This window comes from Phascolarctos cinereus, unplaced genomic scaffold (assembly GCF_003287225.1).
Source record: "Phascolarctos cinereus isolate Bilbo 61053 unplaced genomic scaffold, phaCin_HiC Scaffold_4;HRSCAF=312, whole genome shotgun sequence".
NCBI classification, from domain to species: Eukaryota; Metazoa; Chordata; class Mammalia; order Diprotodontia; family Phascolarctidae; genus Phascolarctos; species Phascolarctos cinereus.
In genome coordinates, this window is record NW_027555847.1 from 91,532,441 (window position 1) to 91,545,943 (window position 13,503).

Sequence of the window (13,503 nt, forward strand, 5' to 3'; positions counted from 1 at the left end):
CTAGGTCCTGTGTTCCCTTTACCCTACCACTCTGCTTCACTTAACCATTTCTCCTGTCTCTTTCCTTTTATAGCCACATTCTATACATTAAGAATGATCCCCAGGACTAGGAGGTTCTGCTCTAGCCTTTGCCACTAATTTGCTGTGTGACTTTGGGCAAATCACTTGACCTTTCTGTGAGTCTTAGCCTTCTCATCTGTAAAGCAGGCATACTAAGACTTTGTACTTTCTGCCTCATGGTTATAGTATGAAATCCTAATGAGGTAAATGATTGTACCCTGGTACAGTGGAAAGCGTGAGGGACCCAGAGTCAGAAGGCCTGGGCTATAGTTCCAGATTTCTATTCACTGACGATGTGCACGTCACTTTTCCTCTTAAGCTCTCAGTTTCTCAATCTGTAACTTGAGGGAGTTCAAATAGGTCTCTTCCAACCTTAATATATTATGATAAACTAATGTTCGACTAGGGGAAAAACGCATTCACCTGTTAGACTCTACATCCGTTCCAAGAGACAACTGGAAGAGGGTGAGGCTGGAAAGCAGAGTCATCGAATTAGAGAATGTCGGAGCTGGAAGGACCCTGGGAGATCAATGATTATTGATCATCGATTATCCGATTCCTTCATTTTGCAAAAGAGGTTCGGGGGGAGGGGAGATGGGTAATGTCTACCCCAAAGTTCCAAGCTAGAACACATCCTAGAGTCCCTCGAATCCAGGCCCTCTAACTCTTTCAACCTCGAAGCATGACGCTCTTTTCTGTCCAAGTCAGCGGTCAAGGAGCACAGGGTCACTTCAGACGCTCCTGCTCCCAACAACCCAGCAGCCTCTTCCAGCACCACTCCCTTGGCTCTCCCCGGGGGTCCCCTTCTTACCCCTCCCCTTTTCCCCTGGGCCCGCGTCCTGGGGGAAGGGGGGAGCCCCAGGCTCTTCTTCCTCCGGTTGCCCAGCTGGGCTCTCCCCAGGCAGTGCCCTTGCGTTAGCGACGCCCGTCAGGGGTTCTGATTTCACACCCTCAGCCCCTCCTCTCAGGGCTCTCCCGAGTCCCTTCCCAGTGGTAGGCGGAGTTCTGAAGCCGGCCCCCCCCACCTCCCCGTCCCATCCGACACCACCCTTGGTGCCTCGGGCCCACGAAGGGCGGGGTCTGACTCCCCAGTCACACCCCCCTCAGGGCCACATTCCATCTTTCCCTCCCACCCGCTCAATGAGGAGGGGCTGGCGGGCCAGCTCAGTCTCAGGCTACGCCCTCTCCCAGCTGGTCGGAGTCCTAGGTTGGGGAACAGCCCCTGGGCTTGGCCAAACGGGGACCCCGCCTTTCTGCTTTCCCCAGATCCTCCAATCTTATATTCTTTCTCTTCTCTCCCTTTCTGTCCACTCAATGGCTAGGGGACAGCAGGAGGAGCCTTCTTCTGGAGCAACATCCCCCTCGGGTCTCTTCAATGGGGGTTGGGTGGGGAGGAAGGCGGGGTGGAAAGGAGATGGGGGGGGTCGGGAAAAGCGGGCGGAGCCTTGAGCGCCTGGCCGAGCCTCCTCCCAGCTGGTCTGGAGTCCCCTGGCTGGGCGCAGCCCCTGGGCCGGGCGAGCCGGGGCCCCGCCTCTCCTCCGTCTTCAGCCCCTCCCGGCTGGCTCGCTCCCTAGCTCCCCCGGCGCTCGCGGGCGCTATAAGAAGGCGGCCCCGAGCCGGGCGAGCTCTTACCGAGACCTGCGGGGGGAGCGAGATGGTCAGCCCCCGAGCCGCAGCCGCAAGATGCTGGCTGGACAAGTCCTGGTGGGCTGGCTCTCTTCCTCCTCCTTCGCGCTGATGGTGCTGTTCGGCTCCCTCCGCCCCTCGGCCGCCTACTTCGGGTAGGTGCCGTTCGGGGCTCCGGCCCCTTCTCCAAACCAGCCCCCAGCTCCCCGCCCCCAGCGCGCCTGCCTGCCTGCCTGCGAGCGAGCTAGCAAGGGAGCGACCGCCCGAGGGAGACTCAGGCCGGCCCCAGACCCCTTCTCTCTCTTTCTATCTTCCTCTGTCCTTCACCTTCTCCTCCGCCGGCTCCCACTGCTCCGCTTCGCCGCTGGGACTTGTCATGGGCTTCTTTTTGCGCCCCCTTTCCACCCCCAACCCTCCTTGCCCGCGGTCTCTAGTTCGAGGCACGGAATTGTGCCCGGGCAGGCTGGCTCGCCTGTCTTCTACTCTCGTCCCCGGAGACTACAGGGCTGGTGGTCTTTCCTGCTCCGACTCCTCTCCACGTCCTGGTGAAACAGGGGTGCACCGGCTGTGGACTGGGGTGGGGGGTAGGAGAGCTGAGTGTCCTCTGTCTGGGCGCTGGTCCTGCAACTGCCCTGCAGGCAAATCCGTGTCCGCCCCACTTGCCCTGAGCTCGCTCACTTCCCTGGGCGAGGAGAGAGCGATGGGCTTCCAAGCTGAGGTGGGACAGCCAGTCCAGCCCAGGTGGGACAGCCTCCTTCCTCCCTCCCCCCCAATCCAAACACCCCAAAACGTGGGAAAGACGGGCTGAGATGAACTATGCTAATGCTGAGAACTTGGAAAGTGCGAGGGAAGGAGTGAAATGGGATATACTGTGCAGATCTGGAAACCACAAGTTTTTGTTATTATTTAGTTTACGCTTTCTTTCTGGTGACTTGGAAACTATCGTGTGTGTATCTGTCTGTCTTTCTGTCTTTCATAACTGGATGCAAACTCTCTCTCCCAGGGCTATATTAATAGTTAATCATCGGCAGCAGGTTGTGTTGCCTGGAGCGGTTTGTTTGTTGAGCGCTTTTGTCACAGAGCGTGTTTGTGTGTCCTTGTGTCTGTGTCTCCTACTTGTCAGAGGATGGATTTCTGTGTGTGTATGTGTTTTCTCGAAGACAGTAACGGGCAAATGAGGAGGGGGAAGTTCCCCACTCCCCTTAGCCTTTTGCAAGGCTCTGGGATGCCAGCCTAAGCCTAGCCGCTCTCTCCGTCCCTGGCCTCGCTGGGGTCCTTGGCCCCAGAGCCCCTTGCGACCGAGTCCGACCCGGCCTGTTGGGGCGCAGTGATTCGAGGGTCAGCGGGGTGGGGGGGGGAGATCAGTCCAGCGCGCTACCCATTTCCCCGGAGCTATCTGCTCCCTCGTCGGACCCGAGCTCGCTTGTTCACTCTTTCTCCTTTCTAGTAGGTGTGGTTTTGTTCTGGGTTTGCTATAGACACTCAGCGGAGAAAGCTCGGGGGATGGACGGGAACTCTCTTCTGTTTGACTTTTTCCAAGCAGCCGCAGACTCCCCTCCCCCCCACCCAAGTTAATAAAAAAAAAAAAGACGTACAAAATCCAGATGTTCTTTGTACTGTGCCCCAAAGGAAAAAAAAAATAACTCCAAGCTCGAAGAATTTGTTTTTTCTTGCCTCCCCCCCCCCCAACCTCCAGGGAGGGTGTCTGTCAGATTTATCATTGATATTACACACTTCATAACCAAATAGTTCTGCCATTCCATTTCCAATAGATTTCGTTTCCCACCTACATTAAAAAGAAAAAAAAACCTATTTGATTTTTTTGAGCTTAATCTCTCCACTCGCACTTAGCTGTGTCCCAGGGCAAGTCACCGTCACCCCTCCCCCAGCCTCAGTTTCCCAGTCTGTAAAGAGCGGACAGTATAATTTTTGTACATACCTACCCTGTAGGGTTGTGGCGAGCAAAGGGCTGGAGAAACTGGAGATAATTACGGTGATAATTGGAGTCCGCCGCAGGACACCCCCCCCCCCACCACGCCCTGGGGATAGTTCTCTGTTCTGTTTCCTTTGCGCTGGCTTGGGGCTCCAGGACCTGCTACATACTGCCCAAGCCAATCTTCGTCCCCGAAATTCCCAGACTGTCAGCTGGGAAGGACCTAATGACCCTGATGGGGAAACTGAGGCTTAGAAAGGGCAAAGGACTGACCCAGGATTATGCAGCAAGTGAACGGTAGAGCCAAGACCTGAACTTTGTCTCCAGAGTGCTTTCCCGGACGCCAGAGAATCTTAGAACAGGGCAGAATTGAACCAACCTTTCCAGCCCCTTGAGAGGCTCCTTTCTCCCAAGCCCCTCCAACTTTTTTCCAAATGAGGAAACTGAGGTCCATCTAGATTAAATGACTTGTCCAAGGTCACTGCAGCTAAAAGTCTGGTTTTAGTTCCCGACTCGGTATTGGCGTTGGAAAGGGAAGTGAATAGTTGAGCAGGGAACTCAAACTCAGGTATCCTGATTCCCAGTCCAAGACTTGTTACCCTACACCCGTCTGCCTTACGCTTCAGGGCTGGGCAGGGCAGTTCTGCCAGCCCTGAGCTTCCTGTGGGGTGTTTACCGCTTTTCCGCATCCCGGATCCCAGATGAATTCGTTTAAGGATTTCCACAAAAAAAAAAAAAAAGAAAGAAAGAAAAAAAAGAAAAGAAAAGAAAAGAAAAAGGGGGGGAAAAAAAGGGGGAGGGCAGAGTCTGTTCCTGCAGCCCGATTTCTCCTTCAACGGCAGTTTACGTCCAGCGTGTGGTTTCAGAGTGTGTCTTCTCCTTTCCTCCTCTCGCTCCTTCTTCCTCTCCCCACCCTCCCTGGCTTCCCCGACTCCCCAGATAACTGCCTTGTGCTTAGCTTGTCCTCAGTGGTGGTACCCCATCAGCTTCGCATATGGGCTGCTGAAGAAGGCTCCCCCCTCAGATTTGGGGGCATCACCGCAGGTATGACAAAGTTCCTCCTTGGGGAGAGGAAACAGACCTCATCACCTGTTAGCTCTCTGGTGTTAGCTGCTTTACAGGTGAGGCTGGGGGACCGGGGAGGTGTCAGGTAAAGTGTAAAGGTAGGGGTGGAAGGATTTTGGAGTTAGGACACGTGGCTTAGAATTCCATTATTGCCCATTGCTAGCGGTGTGACCTTGGGCAAGTCATTTTCTATCTCTAGGCCTCATTTTCCTGAGTAAAATGAGGGAGTTCGGCTAGAATAGAATGTTTTAATTTCTCTTCCAGCTTGGGGTCTAGAGCGGGAGCTCGCTAGTGTCGAGGCTGCCGCCAGAGGGCTCTGCTTCCCTGCTAATCCTGGGGCTGGGCCTTGGGAGGCCCCGCTGAGGAGGACTGCAGGTGTATCCTGTTCTCAAAGAAAATAAAATATTTTCATGGGAAACTTTTTTCCCCCTTCTCTTTTGTGTTTTTCTTTCTCCCTCCTTTTTCTATTCCTCCCTCCCTTTTTTACTTTGGGGCAAGATCCATTCCTTATCCTACCCCTCCCCCTTACCCGGTCCTCAATTCAATTTCATTATATGTCTATGTGGCCAGACCTAATTAAGTAAGATTTTTGGAAAGTTCTTCTAGCCTCTGGGATGAGAAAGGCACCTTAGGATGTCAGAATGGGGTGGGATCTTAAAGGCTATTTAGTCCAAGTGCCCCTTTTTTACAGGTGGGGAAACTGAGGTTTGGACTATCTGATCTCTGGAGAGCCCTTCCCAGTTCCAGATCTATGATTCAACCCAGGTCTTCTGTCTCCAAATCCAGTGGATTTAACAATCTCTTCTCTAGGATGACGTTTCAGATGTTGTCAGAAGACTAGCACTTAACCATCTTCTCTTTTAACACTAACATATACTTTCATAGCTTCTTGACTTAGGTGAGCTGATCTGGAGGTCGGCATTTTTCAGAGCAGCAATCAATTTATAACCAGTCTCCACTCAAGGATGGTTTGGTAGAAGGAGCCTGGCTTGGTAGTGCAGATCTGGCTTTGAATGTCAGCCACATACTACCCATGTGATTTTAGGAGAGGCACTTCCACATCACTCTTTCTCTACCTGTAAAATGAGGAGTTTAGGGTAGTTGATTTCTGAGGTCCTTTTCTTCTCTAATACTCTGGGAGTCCAGATATTCACATCTCCCCTTGTGCCTAGCCCTGTTCTTCATTACCTTCCAATTTCATGGGGATCCAGGATGAGCTGGTGAAAGGGTTGGGGATGAGTAGGCGATATAAATGCTGTATGTGATCAAATGAGGGGCCCCATAAGACTCCTGGAGTCATAGAGTAGTTAGGGAGGGCTTTGTGTTAAAGTAGCATTCGGAGTAGGCTTTGAGGGATGGAAATATAGGGAAGGAGTTGGGAATTTCTTTAGTGGTAGAAATAGCATGCCAGGCCTGGAGTCAGGAAGACCTGGGTTCAAATGTGGCCTCAGGCACTTAATACCTGTGTGACCCTGGCCAAGTCACTTCACCCAGTTTGCCTCAGTTTCCTCATCTCTAAAATGAGCTGGAGAAGGAAATGGCAAGCCACTCTTTGCCAAGAAAACCCCAAATGGAGTCACGGAGAATTGGACATGACTGAATAAACAACAGAAATGGCATGGACAGAGGGTTGAGCATGGCCAGTCCAGTGACAGCAGGGAGATGATCATAACTCATGCCTGTATAATACTCTTAAGTTTTTGAAAAGAATAGTAATAAAATGAAAATTATTTCCTTTTTATACCAGGAGAAACTGAGGCAGAGGAGGGGTGATTTGATTAAGAAAGTTTTAGAGTAAGATTTGAACTCTGGTCTCCTGCTGTCTCCTCCTGTCCTCTTTTTGTTTCCATATGACATCTGTCAGGGTCTCCAGGAATGTGGGGATTTCTCTGGCCTGCTGTTTATTGATTTTTTGTTTAGGGATAACTTAAAAAAATGTTTCTATCTTCCAAACCTCTTTTTCTTAAAGGAACAATTTGACACTTATTGGAATCCCTCATTTTGACCATTCATTGTGAAAACAGCATATATTTGTGCTGTAGTAGAAAAGCCCTGGTTGGACTTGGAATCAAGAGACCTGGATTTGCCAGTTATTAGCTGGATGATCATGGGCAAGTCCCTTCTACTCCATGGACCTTAGTTTTCTCATCTGTAAAATGGGGCGGTCACGAAGCTCCCTTCTAGCTCTTAGGTCTAGGATCCTATGAACCCCTTCTGGCTCTAATGCCATATAAACAGCTAGGTTTGTGAAATGTTTTACATATGCTGCTTGTTTGACACTTGCCACAATCCTGTGAGGTAGGTGCTGTTATTATCTCCATTTTACAGTTGCAGAAACTGAGGCTGAGAGAGGTTAAGTGACTTTCCCAGAGTCACACTGCTAGTGTCTGAAATTGAATTTGAACTCCCATCTCCCTGATGCCAAGACCAGTTCTCTATCTACTGTGACACCTAGCTGAATTTCCTATTTCATTTTCTACCTACTTAATGTCCATTAATGGTTATATGTGTACATAGGACCTAAGATGTAGAGCTGGAAATGACCTCAGAGGCCAACTTACTTCCAACACCTATCTGACCTTGGGCAGGTGACAACTTCCTTGGGCCTCAGTTTCCCTCTTTGTAAAATGAGAGGGTTAGAAAATGGATTCTGGAGTCTGTCCTAGAGATCTAGATCTTTGATCCCTTGACTGTCTAGTTCAATGTTCCCATTTTACAAAAAGAGAAACCAGGAAGCCAAATGATCTACACAAAGTCACACAACTAGTAGTTATTGGAGGTGAGATTTGAACCCCAGCCCTCTGACACCAGAGTCAGCCTACCTTTTTACTCTACCATGCTAACTCCTAGTCCTTTATCCCAAGCCCAGCTTCGATCATGATCCAGGCTGGGTTAGGGGTGAGAGGGAGATAGGGGTGGTGATAAGGAAATACTATGTGATCTAAAATAAGTTGGGGCTTTTTCATCCCCTCTATTCCCAAGGCTTCAATACCACCATCCCTGCTTATGACTTTGTTCGGCTAAGCAGAGCAGCCAGGGGTCCACCTTGGGGGAGGGGTGTGGGGAAGGGCTCTGCTGTTCCTATTCATGGTTAAAGGGGGGAAAAGTTGCTGATCTTTCTAAATTTTTTTTTTGTTTTTGCCTTTTTCCTTCCCCTCTCTTCCAACCCCTCCTCCTTTCTGGCTCCAAGCAAGGTCCTGCTGGGCTGCCTGGCCCATCTTGGTTTGATTACCAGGTAGGACTTTTATCTGCTGGCACTCATGCCTGGGAAAGTTTGCAGCTATCTGTAATGGAAAGAACACTTGGTTAGGAGTCAAATGACTCTGGATTTGAATTCTGGCTCTCCTGGGTGACTTTCCCTTTCCTGGGCCTCAGTTTCTCTATCCTTAAAATGAGAAGGGTTGGATTAAATGATGTCTAAGGCCCCTTCTGATTTTCTATGCTATAACATTGATCTTCCAGCTGGGAGGTGAGCCCTATGAGAAGGACTGGGAAAAAAATGGAGAACTTGGTGGAACCCACATTTGTGTTTCTATGTGACCAAGAAACTTTAGCCTAGGGCGGGGGGTGGGGAGTGGGAGTGGGGTTGCTGCTATTTAGAACCAGGGATCTCCAGCCAGTTGTGAAGAAGCAGTTACGAAGGACAGCATCCAATTAGGCAAATATTCATTAGGTGCCTACTCATTGCTCTATGCCGGAGATACAACAATGATGTATAAATTTGTAAAGGGGCTAATAGTATAATCCCAGAGACTTTTATTGCCTATAATCAAAGACTGTTAGAGCTGGGAGGGATTATCAAATCTTAGCTAGTTTATGATTTACTTGCAGAGATCCATAATTTATTTGGAGGGGAGAGACTTTCATTTTTTTATCTTGGTATTCCTGGTAGCAGCATACAGTAGGTGTTTAATAAATGCTTGTTCATTGATTGCTGTGTTTCCTCTACCAACAAAACTTCAAGAGGCTTTTTCATGTCTTAATTACAGGGGTTCTTAACCTGGGGTCTGTGAAGTTTAAAAAAATTAATAACTATTTCAATATAATTTTTCTTTTGCAATCCTATGTATTTTATTGTATGTACTTAAAAACCTTATTTTAAGAAGGGGCCTATAGGTTTCTCCAGACTACCAAAGAGGTCCATGGCACAAACAAGGTGAAAAGATATCCTGAGAGGCAGTGCGCTAAAACAGATTTGGGGTCAGAGGAGCTGGGCTTGATTTCCAGTTCCCTTTCTTAATAGTTGTATGACCCTGGTCCCTTTTCTGACCACTAGATTTCTGACCTGTAATATAGAGAAATATTAAACATGCTGCCTGCAACTCTCATGAATGTGTCCCTAAGCCCAATTAAAATATAATTGGGAATAATTAACAAAATGAGTAAAATGCAGTTGTAGATGATATTAATATGTGGTTTTCTAGGTGGAGGAAGGCAGCTAGGTGGTGCAGTCGATAGAATGCCAGTCCTGGAATCAGGAGGACTCGAGTTCAGATTTGTTCTCAGACATTTCCTAGCTGTGTGACCCTGGCCAAGTCACTTCACCCTGTTTGCTTCATTTTCCTCATCTGTCAAAAGAACTGGAGAAGGGAATGGCAAACCACTTCAGTAAATTTGCCAAGAAAACTGCAAATGTGATTGTGGAGAGTTGTCATAACTGAATTGAACAGTAGCCTGAAGTGAATATGTGGCCCACAGAGATCCTTGGGTAGAGTTTAGAGGCCCCTGTTTCTATCTAAGTGTAATCCCACTGGCCTGAGTTATCTCAGAAGTCCCTTCAAGCTCTAAATCCTATGACTTCCTCCAAACTCTAATTTTCTGAGGCTTGTGTATTGCCGGGGCAGAGGAGGAAAAGGAAAGCATCTGAGGCCTGTTTGACTAACTGTTGGTGAGGTAAGGAAAGGAAGTGAGCCTGCGGATACACTGGTATGGGAAACCCCTCTCCTAATGCAGGTTGGTACTGCCTTTGTAACTTAGAGTCTAGGAGCAGAGGTTCTTCACCTTCCCAGAATCCAACACCTGGTGTAGCAGAGACCCAATCACACCACCAGGGTGGATGATCCCAGTACCCATTCAGGAAATAGTGTTTGTTAGACCCTGGGCCAGGGAGGCTCATAACAAGAGGCATGGGAACTGAAGCGAGTTGAATTCAGCATGGGAAGATGCAAAGTTTGGGTTCCTCAGTCCCTGACTCAGTCTAATGGGAAGGCAAGAGATTACCTAGATAAGTAAAATATACAATGTCACTTGATAAATACATTAGAGAGAGGCGCAGACAAAGTCCCAGGTGAGGTTGGAGAGGAAAGGACTATGCTGAGTGGGAGATGGCAGGCAGGTTACCTGAAGGCAACAGCATTTGAGTTGAGTAGAAATTCAGCAAAGGAAAAGATATAAGGATATAGGGAGCAGTCTGAGCAAATGCTTGGTGGCTGGAGATGTAGGATATGTTGGGGTGGGGTGGGGCGCAGAGTTGTTTAGTTTGTCTAGAGGCAGGGGTGGGGAACCTGTGGTCTTAGGGCCACTTTGTGGCCCTCTAGGTCCTCAAGTTTGGCTCTTTGAATCTAAACTTTACAGAACAAATCCCAATCAAAAGGCCACACTTAAGGACATAGAGGGCCACAAGCTTAGAGTGTATAGAGAAGGCTGGAAGGCTAGGGTGGTGCCACATTGTGAAAGCTCTTGAAAGCCAGATGAAGGAGTTTAGGAGATAATGGGGAGCCAATTTTTTGAACAGAAGAGTGATGTGACCAGATAACAACAAAAGTAAGATTAATCTGATAGTATGTACAGGATGGATTGGAGTAGGAAGAGGGTGAAGATGGAATGATGGAAACGACTCTGAAGGACTACTGTCTATGGCCCATGGTCATGGGGCTCAGAGCTAGAGTCAAGATGCTGTAACTGAAGTCACCAGCTCAGGTGCCATCTTTTCCATGAAGCCTTTCCCTGATTCTGCCTTTCCCTCCCTTCTTACTGTTGCTCTTTCTTTCCTCAAATTACTTTTTTACTTTTATTTGTTTTTCACCCAAGTCATTCCAATAGAAGCTCCTTGTGGATGGGAACAGTTGCATTCTTGTCTTTCTGTCCCCAGCTCCTTCCTAAAACTAAGTTCATGCCAGTCCTCCCAGAAGCCAATGGCGGGAAGTTACAGGGAGACAGAACTCCCTAATGAGAAAACGGTAAGAAAATGAATGTGTTGACTTATTAGATAGTGAGCTCACAGTCAGTAGAGGTGCTTGAATGGAATCTAACTAGGAGCTGTCTGCCTAATAAGGTGAATCGTTAATGAAACCTGTCAGGACTGATTTCTACATCAGGTAGGGAGTAGGCCTCCATGGCCTCAAAAGTCCTTTAAAAGTCCGATTTGGCCATTCTGACTCAAGAATCCACAATGGCTCCTTATTGGAGCTTGGCGCAGTGCAAAGAGCACCAGACTGAGTCAGAGGATCTGGAGCTGGGTGGCAGTAGAGTTAGGCATTTCCAGAACTGACTGAATGGCCAAACCCAACCGGTGGTGATCCCTTTTACCATGGAGAGAAACCTCTAATAGAGTTCCTCAGTTTCCCCGAGCCTAAGGGCACCTAGGAGCTGCTCAGTAAAGACGTTGCCTTTGGTCTGCCTGGGTTGGGATGGGTCTGGGGGTTAGGGGAGAGGGTGTTCTTGGCTCTTTGCTCTTCAATATTTTTGCAGTGATTTTGAATGAAAGCATAGGTGCTATTTGCACATAATATAGAAGTGGAAGAGATTGATAAGTTTGTATGGCAGGTACCAAGAAGATGAACTACAAGCTTAATTACACCATATAAAATATAACAGAGAGAAATGTGAAGTCCTTCTTTTAGGTTCAAAAAATTATTTTCCCCAGTATAAGGAGAGAGGCATGGCCAGGGAGCAGTTTGCCTGAAAATGATTTGGAGATTTTTAGCGAGACTGCAAGCGGAATGAATTAAGAATGAAGGGTGATGATGATTCTATTGTGGTCTGCTTTGGCCAAGCCAAATCTGGAGCATAAATTCACTTCTGGACATCATCTTTTAGGAAGGACTTTGACAAGCTGGAGAGTGTTCAGAGGAGAGTGACCAAGATGGTGAGGGAGCTAGAGACCAGGCTGTACGGGATTGGTTTAAGGAACTTGGGATATTTAGTCTGGAGAAGAGAAGACTTACGGGAGAATGGTGGGGATGGGTGGTACGTGATCCCTGTCTTTAAGCAGTCACCTGAAAGAGAGATTGATTTCATTCTGCTCAGTGCCAGAGGGGAGAAATTAAAGCAGTGATTATAAGTTGCAGAATGGGGCAGATTTGGACTTGAATGGTAATCTGTTTGGGTTGGGTGCCCATGTTGCCCAAGGACAAGAGTCATGTAGGGGGGGCAGCCATACATGGTTTTTCGTGTGCATCATTAGAAGGAACACGGACATCACTGAGAACAAAGATTCATTTTTATACAACCCAAGCTCCTTTATGGAGGTATGAAAGCAGAAGGCTTCTGACTACCTATTAAAGATGGTGTAGAGAGGGCAGCTAGGTAGCATAGTGGATAAAGCTCCGGCTTTGGAGTTAGGAGGACCCGAGTTCAAATGTGACCTCAGACACTTGACACTTACTAGCTGTGTGACCTTGGGCAAGTCACTTAACCCCAATTGCCTCGGGGGAAAAAAAAAAGATGATGTAGGGAGAGCATCCCAGTCCAGCTAGGAGTTGGACCAGGTTGAGATGCCCTTTGGGGTTTTTTTTTTTCCTCAGCTAAGAGAGTCTGAACATCTTCCTGCTCTTAATCTTAAGCAGTACAATTGGTTTCTTTGTCTGGAAAGTGGGGGTTGATAATTTCTGCCCTACCTACCCTCACAAGGTTATTGTGAAGATAAAATGAAATTAATAATGCACATAAAAAACTTCATAGGTCGTGTGTGTCCAGTTGTGTTTGACTCTTTGTTGTGAGGGATCTATAAGGATAGAGAGGGCCACAGGCTGTTCAAGAGGTCTCACTGATGGGTGAAGGCCCCTCTCGGGTGCTGATCTTTGAGCAAAGGCCGCCTGGTTCGGTGCTCCATTGTATGGATCTGTAACAATCTTTAACTGCCCTAGTTATTGTATGGTCATTAGCAGTCTATTCTGGGATTGGAGTCAGATAAGTGCACAGGACGTGCATGCACTGTCCTCGAGCACAGCATGGACTATACGTCGTTGTATCTTGAGAAAGAGTTCCTGTTATTTTATTATGTAAGTAAGTGCTTTGCTAAAAATAAACGGAGTTGCTTCCATCTTGTCTCCCGCCTCATCAATGTGCATTCGAGATAGAAGGTTAAGCTGGTCTTATCCCTTCAAAGTTAGGATCCTGGCTCTAGTGGCGAGCTGAATTAGTTGTGCACAACACTTTGTGACTCCATTTGGGGGTTTCTTGGCAGAGATACTGGCGTGATTGGCCATTTCCTTCTCCAGTTCATTTTACAGACGATGAAAACCGAGGTAAATAGGGTTAAGTAACTTGCCCAGGGTCACACAGCTAGTAAGAAATCTGAGGCCAAATTTAAACTTAGGAAGATCCTGACGCCAAGCTCAGTGCTCTATCCATTGTTCCACCTAGCTGCCCTAAATATAAGCATATATGTATGTATATATCTATATCTACATATATGTATACACATACATGTATATTTTCACTCCTCTCCTGCATTCTCAATTCCAGGTAGATTATTTACTTTTTAAAATTCTGAACTTAAAAACACCTGTAATGAGCCCACGTATATATACATACGGAACAGAAAACGTTTTGCATAAAATTGCAGAGTGTTGGATAATTGGATAATAAATGCAACA

General features: G+C 47.8%; 1 protein-coding gene across 1 annotated transcript in view; it reads left to right on the forward strand.

Moving 5' to 3' along the window:
- Nucleotides 1-1,637: 1,637 nt before the first annotated feature.
- WNT9A (Wnt family member 9A) overlaps nucleotides 1,638-13,503 on the forward strand; it is a 90,316-nt gene continuing 78,450 nt past the window's right edge. Inside the window, exon 1 of the mRNA XM_020999273.2 lies at nucleotides 1,638-1,841. Within this exon, the coding sequence (XP_020854932.1) occupies nucleotides 1,744-1,841 (98 nt within the window). The 5' untranslated portion in view covers nucleotides 1,638-1,743. The remainder of the gene's footprint in view (nucleotides 1,842-13,503) is intronic.